Here is a 21,860-nt window from a genome sequence, read left to right as displayed (position 1 = left end):
GGAGCGACTGCCACCGGTTCCTGGGTCTGCAGATTACTAGCAGCCTCTGCTGGGCTTTCTTCACTGTTGCCACAGTGAAGAAAGCCCAGCAGAGGCTGTACTTCATCAGGCCACTGAAGAAGGTTGGTCTCAAGCGCCGGACCCTCACCCAAGCCTACAGGGGGCTTCTGGAAAGCATCCTCACCAGCGGCTAACAGCCTGGTTTGGTAACACCACCATGAAAGAGAAGAAGATGCTGCAGAGGGTCGTTAACACAGCTGGAAACATTATAGGCAGCAACCTTCCATCCATGGACACCATCTATGAACAGAGCTGCAGGAGGAGAGTCTCTAAGATCATCAGAGACAGACACCACCCTGCTCACTGATCCAATGTGTGGACTCAGACCACAACCTCAGACGCCGCAGGCCTGAAAGCATCCACACCACACGCTTCCACGCACACACCACACGCTTCCACGCACACACCACACGCTTCCACGCGCACACCACACGCTTCCACGCGCACACCACACGCTTCCACGCGCACACCACACGCTTCCACGCACACACCACACGCTTCCACGCACACACCACACGCTTCCACGCACACATCACAGGCTTCCACGCACACACCACACGCTTCCACGCACACACCACACGCTTCCACACACCACACGCTTCCACGCACACACCACACGCTTCCACGCACACACCACACGCTTCCACGCACACACCACAGGCTTCCACGCACACACCACACGCTGCCACGCGCACACCGCACGCTTCCACTCGCACACCACACGCTTCCACGCGCACACCACAGGCTTCCACGCACACACCACAGGCTTCCACGCACACACCACACGCTTCCACGCACACACCACACGCTTCCACGCACACACGTGTGGAAAACAATGTTAAACAGCGCCGAGCGACTATATACATTGACATGTCAGCTCGGTAAAATACGAGATGATCTTCTAAACGTGCTTTTAATAATGTTACGGTTATTATGAAACACCTGTTCGCTCATCGTTTGAATTTTAATCCGTGTGGTCAGTGCTTTTTCTGAACGAAGCCAGGATTAGCAGTATGCTAACACGGGCTAACAACATTAGCTTTGTGTGGTGCTGCTTGCTGGCTGCACGTAAACATGTAAGAATAACATCAGCCTTTATTTAGTCGGGACACGACAGGAAACACAAATCCACGTGATTGTTTGAATGTTTTCTAAGGACTGAGCGACATTTCTGCTTTGAAGCTCAAACCGCTGTGTGTGTGCTGACGATCCGAGCTCAGCTCAGACACACACTTTTAGACCCGGTTCTGAGTTCGGTTGCTTGTACCCCTAGAGCTGCGGGACGGATCGCAGTCTTAAATCTCCCACACATACCGCTCACGTACCCCCCCCCCCTTCCCATCAAACACAAAGCTGTAAGTCCGCACTCCCCCGGAAGTGCGGGAGCGGACTACTTCTTTTCTATTTTGTTTGTTACTTTTTTTGTTAAAGTCACTTCCCTCAGTTTATACTGGATCATCGCGGATTAGTCATTAGTTGGGAAATAAAATGAAAAAAGCAAAAAAACGAATAGCAATTATATAAGAACGAAAAATGTAAACATACCCCCCCCCCCGACGATGTCATCGTCCATCCCGATGGTTGACATCAAACATCGTCAACGGCCAATTTAAGGGACATCGCCCAACCCTACACCACACGCTTCCACGCACACACCACAGGCTTCCACACACACACCACACGCTTCCACACACACACCACACGCTTCCACACGCACACCACACGCTTCCACTCGCACACCACACGCTTCCACGCACACATCACAGGCTTCCACGCACACACCACAGGCTTCCACACGCACACCACACGCTGCCACGCGCACACCACACGCTTCCACGCACACATCACAGGCTTCCACGCACACACCACACGCTTCCACTCGCACACCACAGGCTTCCACACGCACACCACACGCTGCCACGCGCACACCACACACTTCCACGCACACATCACAGGCTTCCACGCACACATCACAGGCTTCCACGCACACACCACAGGCTTCCACTCGCACACCACACGCTTCCACGCGCACACCACACGCTTCCACTCGCACACCACACGCTTCCACGCACACACCACACGCTTCCACGCACACATCACAGGCTTCCACGCACACACCACACGCTGCCACGCGCACACCACACGCTTCCACGCACACACCACACGCTTCCACGCACACATCACAGGCTTCCACGCACACACCACACGCTGCCACGCACACACCACAGGCTTCCACGCGCACACCACACGCTTCCACGCACACACCACACGCTTCCACGCACACACCACAGGCTTCCACACACACACCACACGCTTCCACGCGCACACCACAGGCTTCCACGCACACACCACAGGCTTCCACTCACACACCACACGCTTCCACGCACACACCACAGGCTTCCACGCGCACACCACACGCTTCCACGCACACATCACAGGCTTCCACGCACACATCACAGGCTTCCACGCACACACCACACGCTTCCACGCGCACACCACACGCTGCCACGCGCACACCACACGCTTCCACTCGCACACCACACGCTTCCACGCGCACACCACACGCTGCCACGCGCACACCACACGCTTCCACTCGCACACCACACGCTTCCACGCGCACACCACACGCTTCCACGCGCACACCACAGGCTTCCACGCGCACACCACACGCTTCCACGCACACATCACAGGCTTCCACGCACACATCACAGGCTTCCACGCACACACCACACGCTTCCACGCGCACACCACACGCTGCCACGCGCACACCACACGCTTCCACTCGCACACCACACGCTTCCACGCGCACACCACAGGCTTCCACTCGCACACCACAGGCTTCCACGCACACACCACACGCTTCCACGCGCACACCACACGCTTCCACTCGCACACCACACGCTTCCACGCACACACCACACGCTGCCACGCGCACACCACACGCTTCCACTCGCACACCACACGCTTCCACGCGCACACCACACGCTTCCACGCGCACACCACACGCTTCCACGCACACACCACACGCTGCCACGCGCACACCACACGCTTCCACTCGCACACCACACGCTTCCACGCACACACCACAGGCTTCCACGCACACATCACAGGCTTCCACGCACACACCACACGCTTCCACGCGCACACCACACGCTTCCACGCACACACCACACGCTGCCACGCGCACACCACACGCTTCCACTCGCACACCACACGCTTCCATGACAGCTTCTTCCCAACAGCAATCAGAATACTGGCAAAGGACACCAGAGAGGGAAGACTGGACTAAATTACTAAGTGCAATAAACAATAATATGTGCAATAATTCTTCTGTACAGACTGGGTCGCTGTAATATTCATGTTCATATTTTACTCATGTTTATATTTTTTATACAGCTTGTACATTTGTTGTCTAGTTTTGACTTTTAACTTTATTCTATTTATTTTTATTTTTTTTTTCAAATTTTTTATCCTTTTTAACTTACCCTGACATGAGAGATGCCAAAGAAAAATTCCGATGTACCGCATGTGCAAACGGCAATAAAACCTTGAACCTGAATCTGAGTAAAAGCTCTCAACACAGAGTGTTGTGCAGTCTGATGGCTCGTGGGACAAAGGACTTTCTAAGTCTGTCCGTGGTGCAGCGTTGTGATAATAGTCTGCTGCTGAAGCTGCTCTTCCTTTCACTGAAGGCGTCATGCAGAGGGTGTGTAACATTGTTCATAATTGCCTGAAGTCTGGACAATGTTCGTTGTTCAGCCACCTCCTCCACTGTGGCTAACTTCAGTCCCACAACAGAGCTAGCCCTCCTGATGATCTTGTTTAGTCGGGTCAGGTTTCTCTTGCTTGTGCCGCACCAGCACACCACAGCACACAGCAGAGCACTTTCAATCACTGTTTGATAAAACACACTGAGAAGCTAAAAGAGGCCAGCCTTCGCAGGAAGTACATCCTGGATTGACATTTTTTACTGAGCAGGGTGGTGTTCTCGTTCCAGTCCATAACATAATACATCAATTCTTTAACACCAAAACTAAGTAATCTGGGAAATATCAAAACAAACAAACAAAGTTAAACATTGTAAACATTCTTTTTTAAGGGAGTGTGGGTCCAAACCACCAAATACTTATAATTGATGTCAATAATGTGTTTTTGAGCAAACCTGAAGTAAATCATGGTAATTAGGAAATTCAAATAAATTAGATGAAGAAATGTATTCAAAATAATAAAACTGAAATGATTTCAAAATTTGGTTTTGAGATTATTTTACACAAAATGTATTGGAACTAGACTACTTTAAAAATCTTTTTCCTTCAGCCAAGACCACTTCAATTTGTCTTTTATCGTCTTCTCACAACTGAGGTCGTGACCACACGCTCAATAATCACGATGCCCGCCATTATTTCAAGCCAAAAAGAAGCAGCAGTTGTCAGAAACATGTCTGATGAAAAGATGAAACTCAAACCTGGTCCATGAGATCTGAACTCAACTTGGAGATGACGAGCTAACTCTGTTTTGGTTTCTCCAACAGGACTTGCCAGGAGAATTTCAGATATAACATCTTCTGCACTGCCGTATAGAGGTGAGATCTTGAATCCTCTCTACAGAAACATTAGTGTAAACCAGCACCAGACGCTGTTTAAATCACAGAAATCATTCATGACTTCAGAGGCAAGGTGGGGTTCAGTGTCTTGCCCAAGGACACTTCGACACATGGGTGTGCAAGGCGGGAATCGAACCTGCAACCTTACGGTCATGGTCATCACCTCGCCAAGCTGCTCGCCACTCATCTGAGCACAAAGCGCCTCCTGATGTAGGATGCAGTGAAAACTTAGGATGCATCTCTTTTCATGTTTATAAAAAAGCACAAATGCCACAAATGGGGCGGCCGTGGTGCAGCGGTAGGGCGGTCGAGATTACAGGTTTGATTCCCGCCTTGCACGCCCATGAGTCGATGCGTCCTTGGGCAAGACACTGAACCCCACCTTGCCTCTGGTGGTAGCTCTGTGTTTGGCAGTGGAGCCGCCACCAGTGTGTGAATGTGTGTGTGACTGGGTGAATGTGACTAAAGCGCTTCGGGCCTTCAAAAGAGGGTAGAAAGCAGTATATAAGTATGTCATTTACCAAAGTGATAGCGATGTTAAAAGACATAAGAAAATGATCAGATACATGGATTTCATCAGCAGAGCAGTTACAGTCCCTGACAAAAGATTGAAAGATTGATCATTTAATGGACACAGGTCACATTTTGGCAAGACAAAGTTTTGTCGCCTTGTCATATGATGCACCCCATCCTAGATTACAGCCTCACCTGTGATCAATTACTGATCAATCAATTAGTGGGTGTGTCTAAAAAGAACCCCAGCCCACCAGGCCTTCACATCAACTGCAACTTGACCTCTGACATCATGCCTAAGATTCACCCTGAGACCAAAGCGTTGATTATCAAGAGGCTGAAGACCAGATCCACTGCTGAGGTGGCTGACACCTTCAATGTGTCTCAGCGTCAAGTACAAAGAATAAGAAAAAGATTTGAAGAGTCTGGAGATGTTTTTGACAAGCCCACAACTGCTGGGGAGGACCGTTTGTTGGTTGGAAAATCCAAGGCCAGCCCCTTTTCCACTGCAGCAGAGCTCCACCAGGCCTGGTCACCTCAAGTCCCTGTGTCAACCAGAACAGTTTGTAGAATTCTGTCTCAAAATGGCCTCCATGGTCCAATCAGTGCCCAGAAACCAGCACCAAACAAAAGGCAATTGAACAAACGTGTGGCATTTGCCAAGGCCCACGGCCTGCTGAAAGAATGGACGCTGGAAAAATGGCAGAAGGTGGATTTCTCAGACGAGTCTTCAGTTAAATTACATCACAGGAGACCAACTGGAGCCCGCATGGACCCAAGATTCAACCAGAAAACAGTTAAGTTTGGTGGTCTGGGGTTCCATCCAGTATGGGGGTGTGTGAAACATTTGCAGGGTGGAAGGCAATATCAATAGCCTAAAATATCAAGAAGTATTAGCTACCTCCTACATTCCCAACCATAAAAAGGGTCCAATTCTGCAGCAGGATGGGGCTCCATGGCATACTTCCATCTCTACATCAAAGTGCCTCAAGGCCAAGAAGATCAAGGTGCTCCAGGACCGGCCAGCCCAGTCACCAGACATGAACATCATTGAAAATGTCTGGGGTAGAATGAAAGAGGAAGCATGGAAGACCAAACCAAAGAATCTGGATGAACTCTGGGAGGCATGGAAGACTGCTTTCTTTGCTATTCCTGATGACTTCATCCAGAAATTGTAGGAATCATTGTCAAACCGCATAGATGCTGTCCTTCAAGCTCATGGAAGTCATACTAGATATTAAATATGGATCTCACAGTAGCACTACTTCATTCACTGATGTTATGCTACATATTTTTGTTTTTGGAGTAAATTATTTGTTACATTTTCACAATACTCTCTGTAGACAACAAAACTTTTGTCTTGCCAAAATGTGACCTGTGTTCATTAAATGATCAATCTTTCTTCAGTGAAGCAATTTTATTTTAGTATATTGAACATAATTTGGGAGGGTTTTAGCTTTCATATGAGACATTTCTAAAACCAACGGATTCATTAACAGTGAGGTTATACGCTTTTGTTTCTACAAAATGGATAAGGGACAAGACTTTAGTCAGGGACTGTAGTGGGGGTTAATCCAGAGCAGCAAACTAAATCTAGAATATGTCCTTTAGAGTGGGTAGGAGAACTGACATGCTGGGTGAAGTTAAGGCTGTCTAAACATGAGCTGAAGTCTCTGGTGAAAGGAAGAAGGCTATTGTCAAAGTGAACATTAAAATCACCCATCATTATGACATTGGGTGAGAGGGATGAGAGGTGGGAGAGAAGAGTTCCAAGTTCATTTAAAAAGTCAGAGTTTGTCTTGGGAGGGCGATAAACCACAGCCAGAACAGTTGGGGTGGGGCCAGGAAGCATGCAGGCAATGCATTCCATGGAGCTGAAGGACGGAATCTCAATCGGCAGGACTTTCCAATACATAGAGACCTCCCCCACGACCCGTGCAACGTGCTTTGCAAATGTAAACAAAGCCGGGAGGGGTGGAGTCGTTGAGTTGAGAAGTCATTTGGATGCTGCCAGGTTTCTGTTAAACAGAGGAAGTCTAACTTACGGTCAGAAATAAAGGTCCTGCTCTCTGATAGACACATAGTGGAGAGCTCTGATAGCTTGGCAGAGAAAGGGCTTCCTACCAAGTAATTAAAAGACAAAACTGTTTTCAATTGATTATGTCATGAGGCAAAACCTCAAGAAGTCAGAAAAATACAGGCAAAGCTCAACAAAACTGAAAACGAGGAAAACCACGGAGAAGAAGCCATGCTAGCAGAAAATGTAGCCGCTAGCAACAGACTCTACTCCAAGCACTAACTTCATTCTAGAAAGAACTGAAGGACTTCAAACACAACATCAAACAAGAGCTTAATGAATTCAAGAGCAAAGTCCAGAAGAATTTGGAAGACGACAATGCAGATTTAAGAAAAGATATTCTTCAAAAACTGCTAAATCAAAATACAGAGAGCAGAGGCACAAACGTGGATAACTGATCTGGAGTCAGTCTGCTCAGAGATGAAAGAAACACTTTTTTTTAACTTGTCCTGTCCAACAGCTGGGCAGGCAGATGAGAGCTGAGGGCCTCTTGTGTTGGACATATTTTACTTTAACAAGAGGGGTTATTCATCTTCAGACAAACCAAAGGTATGTCTGAATAAACCCCTTTTGTAGTTTAGACTAAACTTTATTCATCTTACTCATATCTGTAATGGTGGACGGAAAAGAAAAGAAGGGCAAGGGAGAGAGGGATGCCAGGGGTTAGGGGTGGGTGGGAGGGTGAATCAAGAGGAAGCAGCATAAAGCAACAAAACGACTGTTTTTGCTGCATGGAAAAAGTGGGCGTGTGTCTTAGCCTGGGGGTGGTGCTGGAGGTGCTGGCTCTTCCTGGAAGGGGCGGTTCCTCACTGGTCTCCATCAGCTAATGAAAACCAGCTTGTTTCCGTGGATTGGGAGGGGCTAACAGGTTTCTAGAGGATCACTTAGAAATGTGTGAGTGGAAAAAATACACGGCTTTGGGGTTGTTTATATGAGGAATTAACATTAGGAAACATGAGTGTAAATCAGCAGCAGGCGCTGTTTAAATCACAGGCTGAACAGAAATCATTCATGATTTCAGATTGTGTGATTGCTGATCTTCTGTCTTTGTTTTCACAGATATAGACCAAAAACTCAAGGATGGTGAGAACATATCTCGTCTGGAAACAAACTGAACAGGATGTAAACTTTCAGTTATGACTGACTGTTACTAGAAGTTAATTCTTTGGTTTTTCAAATAGTTCAGCAGAGGATTTGGGGGATTTTAAGAGACAAAAATGCACTAAAGCTGTCTGCAGGTGAGATCTAGAATCTTCTACAGAAACATGATTATAAATCATCATCAGACTGTCTGCTCTGAACCTGTTTAGAGATTCGTGTTATTGCTGATCTTCTGTCTTTGCTTTTATAGATGACTATCAAGCACTCCTGGATGGTGAGAACAACTTTAGTCTGGAAACAAACTGAACTTTGATTCATTTCTGTCACTGACTACAGTTTTACAGCCTCCAGCTGTGAAAAGAATACATTCATATAGTCAAAAATTTAGTTCTTATAATTGATTGTTTCCATGAATTAACTCTGGGTTTTTTTTAACAGTTCAAAAGAGGATTTCAACAATGATCATCAACAAAAGGGATGTAAGAAGGGTGGATGAAGGTGAGATCATGAATCTTCTTTACAGAAACAGTTTAACAGTTTATGCTGTTCAGGTGTGTCCATGTGCTCTACCCATCTTTGTCATCACTTTTATATCTAAACTATTATTTTATCTAAACTGTTTCCCCTCTCCCCACCAATTTGCTGGAGTCGACTAAAGAGGAGAAGTGGTTACCAAATCCAATTAAAATCATTGTCAAGTATTCACATGTTCTTCTTTCTGTCTGTTCTATTTCTGATGGTAGAGATGAGTCTCTAGTTTCAGTAAAACAGTGAATTCTCAAAAACGCCATTGACGACCTTCTTTCTCTGTGTTCACAGAAAAAGAACAAGGGTCTCTGAATGGTGAGTGGAACACTCTAGTGTTCTAGATTCTACACATCTTCCTCTATAGAACTTGCTGAACATGAATCTATGTCTCATTTCTGATCACAGGAAGACCTGAGGCTGCAGATCCTCTGATTTCATCTTCCAGATTTGAAGCTGTAGTTCCAGTGTGATCTTCTGCAGAACAGGAAGTCTTTGATGTTGATCCATGGATCTATAATCTGCATCTCTGCTGGAACAACTTTGTCTGCATCAACATTTGTTCTGCTGCCTTACAGACAAACATGAACATGAACGTCTCTCTACTATATTTAGAAAAGTGTCAAACATTTATATCACTCTGCATGCTGTTGTGTTTCTCATATCATAGCTTTAGCAGCCACTGTGGTAGAGCGGTCCACCTCTGACTGTAAGGTCACAGGTCAAAGTTCCTGTCAATCACTGATGGCCTTCCTGAAGGTAGAAAAAGGTTTCCAGGCCAGCGTTGACCTTCATTGAGATGCTTTGAATGCTCTGCTTGAATGTTTTTCTACTATGTTGAAGTTTAGTGACTGAAATGCTTCCTACCATCATTTATCTACATGTTTATAAAACTCATGAAGGTTTGTGCAAAAAGTTAAAAAAAGCTGCTTCTTTTTTAGAGAAAATGTCCGAGTTTGTTGTTTAGCTGCAGAAAAACCCAAAGTGTATTCATTCTGATGTATGAAAACAGATCTAGTAGGAAACTGGTCTGGGTCTTTTATAACTTCTTCCTGCACTGAATCATAGAAGTGGGGTCCAGGTGTCAAAGTGTCCTTGAGCAAGGCACTGAACCTCACACTGGTTGTGGTGGTTCCAGGTCTGTGCCAGAGTCCAGCAGGAAGCCAGAAATCAGTTTGTGTCCTTCATTCTGTTCACATGTGGTTGAAACTAGTTCTGGATACTCATGTTTGTTCTGTTACTACGTCTGGATCAAGTATTTTCTACTAACTGATGACATGTTACAGAGGAAACAATGTTACAGTTTCTCCTCTGAGATACTTTTGGAATATTTGTAACTTTTCTACGACTTCATTTCTGTGTGGTGATATTATTGTGTGTTTGTAGACCACACCCATTCTCACATGTGGAACTGTGAATCCCTGAACACCATCTAAACGTCCTTATCCTGGAAACTAATCTACCAATAAACGCTTCATAAGAAATGCTTTGAAATGTGCAAAAAGTCATAAGATAAAAAATCACAAAATGGTTTCTGAATTTTGTTTTTCTTTTATTGGTTTGTGGTTTAAAAAGTTAAAAAAAATGTCAACACAGATTCAAAATAGGGAGCAGATCCTCTCTGACGTTTCCACCTTCAATTTGAATAAGTCCAAGTCCAGTCCATCAATCATCTTCATCCACTCTGAGGGTCTCAGCTGTTTGGGAGGAAGAGCTGCCAAGTGTCCATCACTAAGAAGACAAGAGAAGATCCATGGACGGATTTACAGAACTGTAGAATTGGAGTCTTCTTCTGTGTTTAACAGTTATAATTCAACAGTGTTACTGAACTGTGTTAATAAGGATGTTTAAGTGAGAAAACAGCAGATATAGAAGAATAAATGAACAGAAATGTATGACTGCTTTATTTACGTATTATTTTATTTACATATTTTATTTGAATGAGAGTTTTATGAGTACATTTTGTACAGAAAACAGTTAATAATATGGTTAATAGTATAGTACATGTTCCATACAAGTTTACTGGCTCCCACACACACACTCACTCACACACACACACACACACTGTGTGAAGTTGCGGCCCTCCCTCAGCTAGACCCTGCCTTCTGTGGCCCCCGGTGTGGCAGGCAGAGGGCCACTTGATTGAGATCACCTGGCACACCAGCTGCTTCATCAGCAGAGGGCTGATAAAAGCCTGTCAGTAGAGCTTCAGGCAGAGACCTGCTGCTTCCAGGTGGAAGGTGCAGCAGCAGCAGCAGCAGCAGCAGCAGCAGCAGCAGCAGCAGCAGCAGCAGCAGCAGCAGCAGCAGCAGCAGCAGCAGCAGCAGCAGCAGCAGCAGCAGCAGCAGCAGCAGCAGCAGCAGCAGCAGCAGCAGCAGCAGCAGCAGCAGCAGCAGCAGCAGCAGCAGCAGCCGCCGCCTTTGGCTGTGTGTAGGGCCCTAACCATAGCCGGATCGCAGGCAGTGTTTGGCCGCTCATGCAACTCCTGTGCAGAGTCCTCTTGAGCTGTGGGAGCAGGTGCCGCTGTTTTGGTTTCCATTGTTTGTTTCATCCCTGCTCTGCCCAACCTGGTGCACCGTGGTCCAAGAGCGGTGCCACGGCCGGCATTTTTGGGAATCGTGTGTGTGTGTGCTCCATACAGAGTGTCAGTGACTGCTGTCCATCCACGCACTGGCGAGCGGTGTGACACAGCAGGATTAACAGCTATTGGAGCGAGTCCATCGCCCCAGGCACAACCAGGCCCAGTGTCCCACCACCTAGGACTGGCGTCGGCTACGGCCACTGGATGCAAGGGGTGTGGCATTGAGCCGGGTGCACTGCAACAGAGCGCACAGCTGGGTGCAGCTGACTTGTGGGCTGGTTTAGTGACTCTTTTGGGTATCTTTTAGAATAGGAATTTTAACAATTTCAAATAAAAGTTGTCTATTTCTTTAAAAGCACAGTCTCGGTTTCCTGTGTCGGAGAGTCCTGTGCTTTTGGTTTTAGTTTTCTGCTGGCGGCATTCACCGGGGAAACCATAATGCCACACCAGGTAAATTGAGTTTGAGACCCCTGATCTAAGCTATACTGGCATCCCTGCCCTTAGACCCCCCTTCTCTGTAAGGAAAAACAGATTCCAGAAAAAAATGAAGAAACCTCAGGGGTGTCCACATGGAGGAGGGATCCTCCCCCAGGACGGACAGGCGATTTACCAGAACTCTTAGAGAAGAATTAACTTATCTAAATCTACAACTACATATTTAAAGTCCATTCATGCTGATAAAGTTAACAGCAGTCTGTTATTCTCAGCTCTGATCTGGACGTGGCATCAAGGAGAAAAGTCTGAGCACACAGGAATCAAACCTCCGTCTGAGGCTGAAGTTCACAGCAGAATGAAGAACCGCTGACCAGAACCCATCCTGCAGAACCCAACCGCTCAGCCACCGGGACACCATCAGCTGTTCGTCTTCTTCTAAAATAAACTTTATTAACAAATGTTGCACATACAAAACATGAACACTCCACACTGTGTGCAAAAGACAACATGATCACATTTACCAGAGAAATGAACAGAAATGTCAAAAAGCCTAAATAACATCAATATAAAACAGGTTAAAATGATAAAACTAAAGTAATAAAGGCAAAGGAATCTGTTAAAGTCTCAATAGAAACCATGTTTCTACTGTTCTAACAGCTTTTTGTTAGTGCAGGATTTAATACTATTTACATACAGAATTATTTCTTTATGAAAAACACTGTTTTTTAATTAATTAACAACATAAATGTTCTCTGCATTAAGTGTGTAAAATGTCCATACATAATGTGTTCATAGAATAATTCATAGTCACATAGATGGTTGTTATCAAATGAGTCAAGTTTTTCCAAATGTTGGCGTGAAAGAGCAAAACCAACAAAGATGAGGCTCAGTTTCTGGAGAGGAAGAACTGAATGAACAGTTTCTGTCCAGATGTGTTTCCATTTGGTCAAAAGTGTTTCCACAGTCAGTCAGCTGTTCTGCTGACCTCTGCTGACATCTGGTGGTTCTGCTGCGGTACTGCAGGCTCCAGAACCCTAAAACCCCTGATGGACGTTCGGTTGGAGCTCGTCCAGACGGTGGATCCTTGGAGGAAGATCCAGTTTTCCATGGTGGCTTTCTGTCATGGTTGAACGGTGGGCCGTGTCCCACAGCCTCTGTGTACATGTGTGCATGTTGTGTAGAAATGTGGACAAAGTTTTCACATATGTATCATGAATGAAACACGTTAAAACCACAGAAGAAGTAGGAATAAACACGCAAAGAACACGTGAACCAGCATGAACGTGTGATTATTGAGCTGCTTATCTGTAATTCATCAGTGATTCATGTGTCAGTGATGTAGTCTGAAGGTGACATGTGCGCCGCATCCGTGATCTAAAAGTTCTACATCAGTGGTTCATGCGTGAAGAGTCTGTTAGACAGACATGAACGCTCACTGAAAGACACTAGTTTGTGTGCAGATCTCACAGAAATGGCATAAAATACACATACATACGTGTAATTATCAACCATTCTTAAATGGTGAACAGCTCTAAACTGAATTCCTGTAAAGAGCCGTCGGCTGAAACCCTGGATGGACGTTTGTGGACCCCCACCAGCGGCAGGAACACGTATGAATGATCAGGCATGAATCACCACAGACTGAACTGTCATACGTGGAAATGTAGGCAGCAGCTGTGGGACACGGCCTGCAGGTCTGACCTGGATGAAGCTACGGTCACCCCGGCCTCTGCAACACGCCGTCTGCTTTCTATGGACAGTCCACGGAAACGCACATGTGTGTTCATTTCTATGGACAGTCCATGGAAACGCACATGTATGTGCATTTCTATGGACAGTCCATGGAAACGCACATGTATGTGCATTTCTATGGACAGTCCATGGAAACGCACATGTATTTGCATTTCTATGGACACTCCATGGAAACGCACATACATGTGCATTTCTATGGACAGTCCATAGAAACGCACATGTATGTGCATTTCTATGGACAGTCCATGGAAACGCACATGTATGTGCATTTCTATGGACAGTCCATGGAAACGCACATGTATGTGCATTTCTATGGACAGTCCATGGAAACGCACATGTGTGTGCATTTCAGCCTTCTTGAGAGAGACGTGACCCTTCCTTCATCAGACCTTCATGGACGTCCCACAGCATGATTGATTTGTTTCCCAAACGTATAAAATCAAGTTTATATCACTTTTCGCTTTGATAAGGAAATGTTTTTTTAAGTTAAATGAACAAATATTTTTATTACATCATCTAAGGAAGCCAAGTATTCTCAGCTAAGTTTCTGATGAAGTCTAACTAATTTCTTAAGTCATGTCAACTAACATCTAAATTCAAACTCCATTAAAATGTCTTAGCCAGACTGAAAACTGACAACAAACAACAAACTATATGTCTTTATCAATATTAACAACAAATCAATAAGTTATGTGAACTTGAACTTTGACGTTGGAAAAACTATCATTGATTTCAAATGAGTAGAAATGTTTTGTTATCTCAAATTCAAATGTTAAGGCAGTCAGGTTATAAATTATTTGAAGTTGAGTCAACTTGAAGTTTTTCCGGATGAGTCAGCTTCTTCAATGCAGAAGTCGGTCAGAGCAATAAGCAATGAGAAATACCATAAACTATGAAAACAACACACCTTTGGATTAAAGACTATCTCAATCACTTGTGAAAAAATGTCTTTCTAAAGTCATTTCCTGTCCAGCGCTCAAACTAGAAGAACGTCTCTACATTGAGCTCTGAAGCCGTTTGTCCCGGTCCACAAACCCAGCAGAGATCCAGGACCTTCTGGAGGAACCTGAAGCCGTCCTTCAGCTCCTCTGGATGCTCAGTGTTGAGGCAGTGAAGTGGTTCCATCAGGACTGCAGAGTCATTTAGTACAAAGCGATGTTCTCCTCCAGGATCACTCAGCATGTTCTGGAGCATTCTGCTCTGTGGGGGTTTGGTCCAACACACACTGCTTCATTACTGCCAGCATCCTCAGTCTGAAGTCCAAAGGAACATCAGTGAGTTTAAAATATCTCATCCACTGATGGTAAAGTAGATAAATGTTGTAGTATTTCTTTGATCTGCAGGGTTTGTTAAAGACGTCACCAAGACACAAAACACACCATGAAATGCACTTTTCAGTGAGTCATGGAGGAGTGTGTTTGTGTGACTGTCTCCAATGTTGTATAACTTTCTGTTATCTTTCAGAGACTGAATGAATGAAGCACTGACCACAGAGATCCATTCATGTCATTGTTCATGAGACAATGACATGAATGGATCTGATCTAATCTACACACCACTACATAGGGGTCACATCCTTTACATGTCATCATGTGTCATCATACTGGGTGGGTTTCAAACATTCCTCTGAGAACCTGAGGAAGTTTGAGGTTCCCTCTTTAAGATGAGTGGAAGTTCCAGAAGTGCAGTGGATCTCCGGTTCTGGATGGACTTCTGTAAAAACACCAAAACAGGCGTTTGGACTTTAGAGCCCTACATTCATCAACATGAGCATTTATGACATCACATGAAAGATAGAGGCAAATGAACATGAAATGTTGAGAGAAAAAGAACAAAATCCAGGAAGTAGAATCCATAGTTAGACAGATTTGACATTTGAATCCCAGCCCTTAGAAAAGCAAATGTCTGGACGCTAGTGTGTTTCCAGCAGCCAATGTGCAAAGAATATGTGACTATTGAAGACACAAAGTCTCCTACATGTAAATCTGAATGATTATATTCATCCTGAGACACTTCTGTAGCAAAGATGATGATGACTTCAGGTTATTTCCATCATCCATTTATCCTCCAAGAACTGCTGGGATGGACTAGATTCCAGCCAGTCCAACCTAAAACCTAAAAACCATCGTCTAAACCAGAGGAGTCTACCTCCACGCCTTGAAGGCTGACATCCTGCCTGTTCTCCAGATCTCCTTGTGGTTCTTGGTCCATAGAGCAGGTGTGTTGAGTCCATTAGAAGCAGGAAAGGAGGGACAGAAACTCCAAAAGAGGGCCCTCCATTCCAGCCTCCCCTTTTCCCATCATGCTTCAGATTGGTCGGACACACCTGACCAGGTAATCCTGAGAAGACGGAGCAAAGAGGTCTAGAGAACATGCAGGATCTCAGTCACCCCTGATTCTAAACAGATGATGCAATGGTCTCACAAATCCGTCTTTCTGTGAACAGATTCTCCTCCCAAACAGTTCAGTTTGGTTTCCGGTTCACTTCCTACAGAGTCAAGAAGACGGCAGCTTGGTGTGGTGTCCCAGGATTGTCCTCCGTTGCTCACGTGTTTCATAAATACTGGTCCCATCCACTCAGGAAGGACTCTAGAAGGTCTAACCTTAGAGTCTCCTTGGAGGTAGCTGCTCAGCTCTTCTGGTTCTAGGTCTGCAGAAGGTTTCTGGTCGAGTTCCTAGCATCTGAGCTGCTCCAAGAACTACTCAATGAGGAATGAGGAACCATCAGTACTTTGAGAGTACTACAAAGTAATCCTTCCAAGGTCTAGTACAGTCACTGTGGATGGAAGGCATAACAAGGCCTCCATGAAGCTGCTGGCCTGCTTCAGTGAAGATGGTTTCTATTGGTGGACTTTCTATCCAGAATCAGTCATTCTGCTGCTTTTCATTATTGTAGGATCAGTCATTTCATAACAGACTGGTTTACAACCTTTTTCCAATGAGAACCTGTTCCATCATCCTGTCAGGATGGAATATGGTTTCTTTGTGGTTTTCTACAGGTTTGGTATCTGAATGCTGCCACAAATACCAAAGCAGAAACAGCCTTTTCCTGTTTTCCAGAGCATCTGAACTTTATGGTTTACCATCAAGGTACCCTTTAGGTTTGAGGGAGAATCCTGAGTTCTGTTGTCCTGTGGGTGTCAGAGTGGGCGTGTCACCCCATCAGGGTGGAGAACAGCTGGACATTGAACGTTTCATGTTTGACACACAGGAAGAGCTGGTTTCATCTCAGGGTAGAGTCTCCACAATCACAGCTTGCTGTTGGGTTTTGGTATGTGAACCTACTAGTTTAATGGATTTGAATAAATGCTGCCATTTGTTTGAGGAAAAGAAAATGTAAAACTGTGGATTTCTTTGTTTCAGAGTAGAGATGTTTGGACTGCAGTCAGCAGCAGGTCTGAGGATGTTCTCCACATCTTCATCCTGGGCTCCAGGCAGATCTGGACATGTTTGCTAAGGACAGAAGGTGGTCTCCCCCTGAGCAGCTGTGGTGTAGCGGTCACTCACTAAATCTGGACAGAGTGACAGACTTCAACAGACTTCCAGAAACATTATTCTGCAGCTGTTTGTTCTGCCAAACTGACCATCAGCTTTCTAATCACTAACAGCTGTAGTTTGCTGATTATTCTTCTAAATCCTGATCCACATTCAGTCTTTGAGGAATTCAAACATCATTGGTCAGAAACTGTTCATCATTTTCTTCAGATGGTTCTAGTTTAGAACCTGCTTTCATGCTGTTGGCGTCTGTCAATAGAAACCAACATGTTGGTGAGACGATAAAACATTCATGCAGCAGTCAAAGGAGTTTATGGAAGAAGACAACATGGAAACATTTGCATTGATTTCTGCTGAAATGAGCATTTCCTGTTTTCTGTTGTCTCCCTGAATGGAAAGGATCTCCAGGATCAGATGGTGATTGGGAGAGTGCTGAGCTCCCGGAAGAGCCTGACTGTGGAGTTGTACTTCCTGAAATGGAGGAAACCCTTCATGTTCTAACAGGAAACCCTCATTTTCTAACAGGAAACTTTCATGTTCTGACAGGAAGTCCTGCATGTTCTGACAGGAAGTCCTGCATGTTCTGACAGGAAACCTTCATGTTCTAACAGGAAACCCTCATGTTCTGACAGGAAACCCTCATGTTCTAACAGGAAACCTTCATGTTCTGACAGGAAGTCCTGCATGTTCTGACAGGAAACCCTCATGTTCTGACAGGAAGTCCTGCATGTTCTAACAGGAAACCCTCATGTTTTGACAGGAAACCCTCATGTTCTGACAGGAAACCCTCATGTTCTAACAGGAAACCCTCATGTTCTGACAGGAAACCCTCATGTTCTGACAGGAAACCCTCATGTTCTGACAAGAAACCCTCATGTTCTAACAGGAAACCCTCATGTTCTGACAGGAAACCCTCATGTTCTGACAGGAAACCCTCATGTTCTGACAGGAAACCATCATGTTCTAACAGGAAACCCTCATGTTCTGACAGGAAACCCTCATGTTCTGACAGGAAGTCCTGCATGTTCTGACAGGAAACCCTCATGTTCTAACAGGAAACCCTCATGTTCTGACAGGAAACCCTCATGTTCTGACAGGAAACCCTCATGTTCTGACAGGAAACCCTCATGTTCTGACAGGAAACCCTCATGTTCTGACAGGAAACCCTCATGTTCTAACAGGAAACTTTCAAGTTCTGACAGGAAACCCTCATGTTCTAACAGGAAACCTTCATGTTCTGACAGGAAACCCTCATGTTCTAACAGGAAACCTTCATGTTCTGACAGGAAGTCCTGCATGTTCTGACAGGAAACCCTCATGTTTTGACAGGAAACCCTCATGTTCTGACAGGAAACCCTCATGTTCTAACAGGAAACCCTCATGTTCTAACAGGAAACCCTCATGTTCTAACAGGAAACCCTCATGTTCTGACAGGAAACCCTCATGTTCTGACAGGAAACCCTCATGTTCTGACAGGAAACTCTCATGTTCTGACAGGAAACCCTCATGTTCTGACAGGAAACCCTCATGTTCTGACAGGAAACCCTCATGTTCTGACAGGAAACCCTCATGTTCTGACAGGAAACCCTCATGTTCTGACAGGAAACCCTCATGTTCTAACAGGAAACCCTCATGTTCTGACAGGAAACCCTCATGTTCTAACAGGAAACCCTCATGTTCTGACAGGAAACCCTCATGTTCTAACAGGAAACCCTCATGTTCTAACAGGAAACCCTCATGTTCTGACAGGAAGTCCTGCATGTTCTGACAGGAAACCCTCACGTTCTGACAGGAAACCCTCATGTTCTGACAGGAAGTCCTCATGTTCTGACAGGAAGTCCTCACGTTCTGACAGGAAGTCCTCATGTTCTAACAGGAAACCCTCATGTTCTGACAGGAAACCCTCATGTTCTAACAGGAAACCCTCATGTTCTGACAGGAAGTCCTGCATGTTCTGACAGGAAACCCTCATGTTCTGACAGGAAACCCTCACGTTCTGACAGGAAGTCCTCATGTTCTAACAGGAAACCCTCATGTTCTGACAGGAAACCCTCATGTTCTAACAGGAAACCCTCATGTTCTGACAGGAAGTCCTGCATGTTCTGACAGGAAACCCTCATGTTCTAACAGGAAACCCTCATGTTCTGACAGGAAGTCCTGCATGTTCTGACAGGAAACCCTGCATGTTCTGACAGGAAACCCTCATGTTCTAACAGGAAACCCTCATGTTCTGACAGGAAACCCTCATGTTCTAACAGGAAACCCTCATGTTCTGACAGGAAACCCTCATGTTCTAACAGGAAACCCTGCATGTTCTAACAGGAAACCCTCATGTTCTGACAGGAAACCCTCATGTTCTGACAGGAAACCCTCATGTTCTGACAGGAAACCCTCATGTTCTAACAGGAAACCCTCATGTTCTGACAGGAAACCCTCATGTTCTAACAGGAAACCCTCATGTTCTGACAGGAAACCCTCATGTTCTAACAGGAAACCCTGCATGTTCTGACAGGAAACCCTCATGTTCTGACAGGAAGTCCTGCATGTTCTAACAGGAAACCTTCATGTTCTAACAGGAAACCCTCATGTTCTGACAGGAAACCCTCATGTTCTAACAGGAAACCTTCATGTTCTGACAGGAAGTCCTGCATGTTCTGACAGGAAACCCTCATGTTCTGACAGGAAGTCCTGCATGTTCTAACAGGAAACCCTCATGTTTTGACAGGAAACCCTCATGTTCTGACAGGAAACCCTCATGTTCTAACAGGAAACCCTCATGTTCTGACAGGAAACCCTCATGTTCTGACAGGAAACCCTCATGTTCTGACAAGAAACCCTCATGTTCTAACAGGAAACCCTCATGTTCTGACAGGAAACCCTCATGTTCTGACAGGAAACCCTCATGTTCTGACAGGAAACCCTCATGTTCTGACAGGAAACCATCATGTTCTAACAGGAAACCCTCATGTTCTGACAGGAAACCCTCATGTTCTGACAGGAAGTCCTGCATGTTCTGACAGGAAACCCTCATGTTCTAACAGGAAACCCTCATGTTCTGACAGGAAACCCTCATGTTCTGACAGGAAACCCTCATGTTCTGACAGGAAACCCTCATGTTCTGACAGGAAACCCTCATGTTCTGACAGGAAACCCTCATGTTCTAACAGGAAACTTTCAAGTTCTGACAGGAAACCCTCATGTTCTAACAGGAAACCTTCATGTTCTGACAGGAAGTCCTCATGTTCTGACAGGAAACCCTCATGTTCTGACAGGAAGTCCTGCATGTTCTAACAGGAAACCTTCATGTTCTAACAGGAAACCCTCATGTTCTGACAGGAAACCCTCATGTTCTAACAGGAAACCTTCATGTTCTGACAGGAAGTCCTGCATGTTCTGACAGGAAACCCTCATGTTTTGACAGGAAACCCTCATGTTCTGACAGGAAACCCTCATGTTCTAACAGGAAACCCTCATGTTCTAACAGGAAACCCTCATGTTCTAACAGGAAACCCTCATGTTCTGACAGGAAACCCTCATGTTCTGACAGGAAACCCTCATGTTCTGACAGGAAACTCTCATGTTCTGACAGGAAACCCTCATGTTCTGACAGGAAACCCTCATGTTCTGACAGGAAACCCTCATGTTCTGACAGGAAACCCTCATGTTCTGACAGGAAACCCTCATGTTCTGACAGGAAACCCTCATGTTCTGACAGGAAACCCTCATGTTCTAACAGGAAACCCTCATGTTCTGACAGGAAACCCTCATGTTCTAACAGGAAACCCTCATGTTCTGACAGGAAACCCTCATGTTCTAACAGGAAACCCTCATGTTCTAACAGGAAACCCTCATGTTCTGACAGGAAGTCCTGCATGTTCTGACAGGAAACCCTCACGTTCTGACAGGAAACCCTCATGTTCTGACAGGAAGTCCTCATGTTCTGACAGGAAGTCCTCACGTTCTGACAGGAAGTCCTCATGTTCTAACAGGAAACCCTCATGTTCTGACAGGAAACCCTCATGTTCTAACAGGAAACCCTCATGTTCTGACAGGAAGTCCTGCATGTTCTGACAGGAAACCCTCATGTTCTGACAGGAAACCCTCACGTTCTGACAGGAAGTCCTCATGTTCTAACAGGAAACCCTCATGTTCTGACAGGAAACCCTCATGTTCTAACAGGAAACCCTCATGTTCTGACAGGAAGTCCTGCATGTTCTGACAGGAAACCCTCATGTTCTAACAGGAAACCCTCATGTTCTGACAGGAAGTCCTGCATGTTCTGACAGGAAACCCTGCATGTTCTGACAGGAAACCCTCATGTTCTAACAGGAAACCCTCATGTTCTGACAGGAAACCCTCATGTTCTAACAGGAAACCCTCATGTTCTGACAGGAAACCCTCATGTTCTAACAGGAAACCCTGCATGTTCTAACAGGAAACCCTCATGTTCTGACAGGAAACCCTCATGTTCTGACAGGAAACCCTCATGTTCTGACAGGAAACCCTCATGTTCTAACAGGAAACCCTCATGTTCTGACAGGAAACCCTCATGTTCTAACAGGAAACCCTCATGTTCTGACAGGAAACCCTCATGTTCTAACAGGAAACCCTGCATGTTCTGACAGGAAACCCTCATGTTCTGACAGGAAGTCCTGCATGTTCTAACAGGAAACCTTCATGTTCTAACAGGAAACCCTCATGTTCTGACAGGAAACCCT

The 21,860-nt window shown here is 45.4% G+C and overlaps 1 protein-coding gene and 1 long non-coding RNA gene across 3 annotated transcripts in view; one reads left to right on the top strand and one right to left on the bottom strand.

Annotated features, from left to right (window-relative positions):
* LOC144989137 (uncharacterized) overlaps nt 1-10,363 on the top strand; it is a 35,924-nt gene extending 25,561 nt beyond the window's left edge. Inside the window, exons 21-27 of one of the 2 annotated variants that reach the window (XM_078941221.1) lie at nt 4,592-4,642; nt 8,313-8,336; nt 8,435-8,491; nt 8,605-8,628; nt 8,793-8,852; nt 9,174-9,197; nt 9,288-10,363. In XM_078941221.1, the coding sequence (XP_078797347.1) occupies nt 4,592-4,642; nt 8,313-8,336; nt 8,435-8,491; nt 8,605-8,628; nt 8,793-8,852; nt 9,174-9,197; nt 9,288-9,352 (305 nt within the window). In that variant the 3' untranslated portion in view covers nt 9,353-10,363. Of the gene's footprint in view, nt 1-4,591; nt 4,643-8,312; nt 8,337-8,434; nt 8,492-8,604; nt 8,629-8,792; nt 9,198-9,287 lie in introns of both variants that reach the window. The other variant, XR_013653288.1, reaches the window with a different exon arrangement.
* Nucleotides 1-21,860, bottom strand: part of LOC144989566 (uncharacterized) — a 368,718-nt gene that overhangs the window by 343,633 nt on the left and 3,225 nt on the right. The window lies entirely within an intron of this gene.

The sequence above is a fragment of the Oryzias latipes genome, chromosome 2, assembly GCF_053564925.1.
Source record: "Oryzias latipes strain Hd-rR chromosome 2, Olatipes_Hd-rR_3.1".
Lineage (NCBI taxonomy): Eukaryota > Metazoa > Chordata > Actinopteri > Beloniformes > Adrianichthyidae > Oryzias > Oryzias latipes.
The sequence above is the reverse complement of the archived record's forward strand: the minus strand, read 5'-3'. Positions and strand labels throughout refer to the sequence as shown.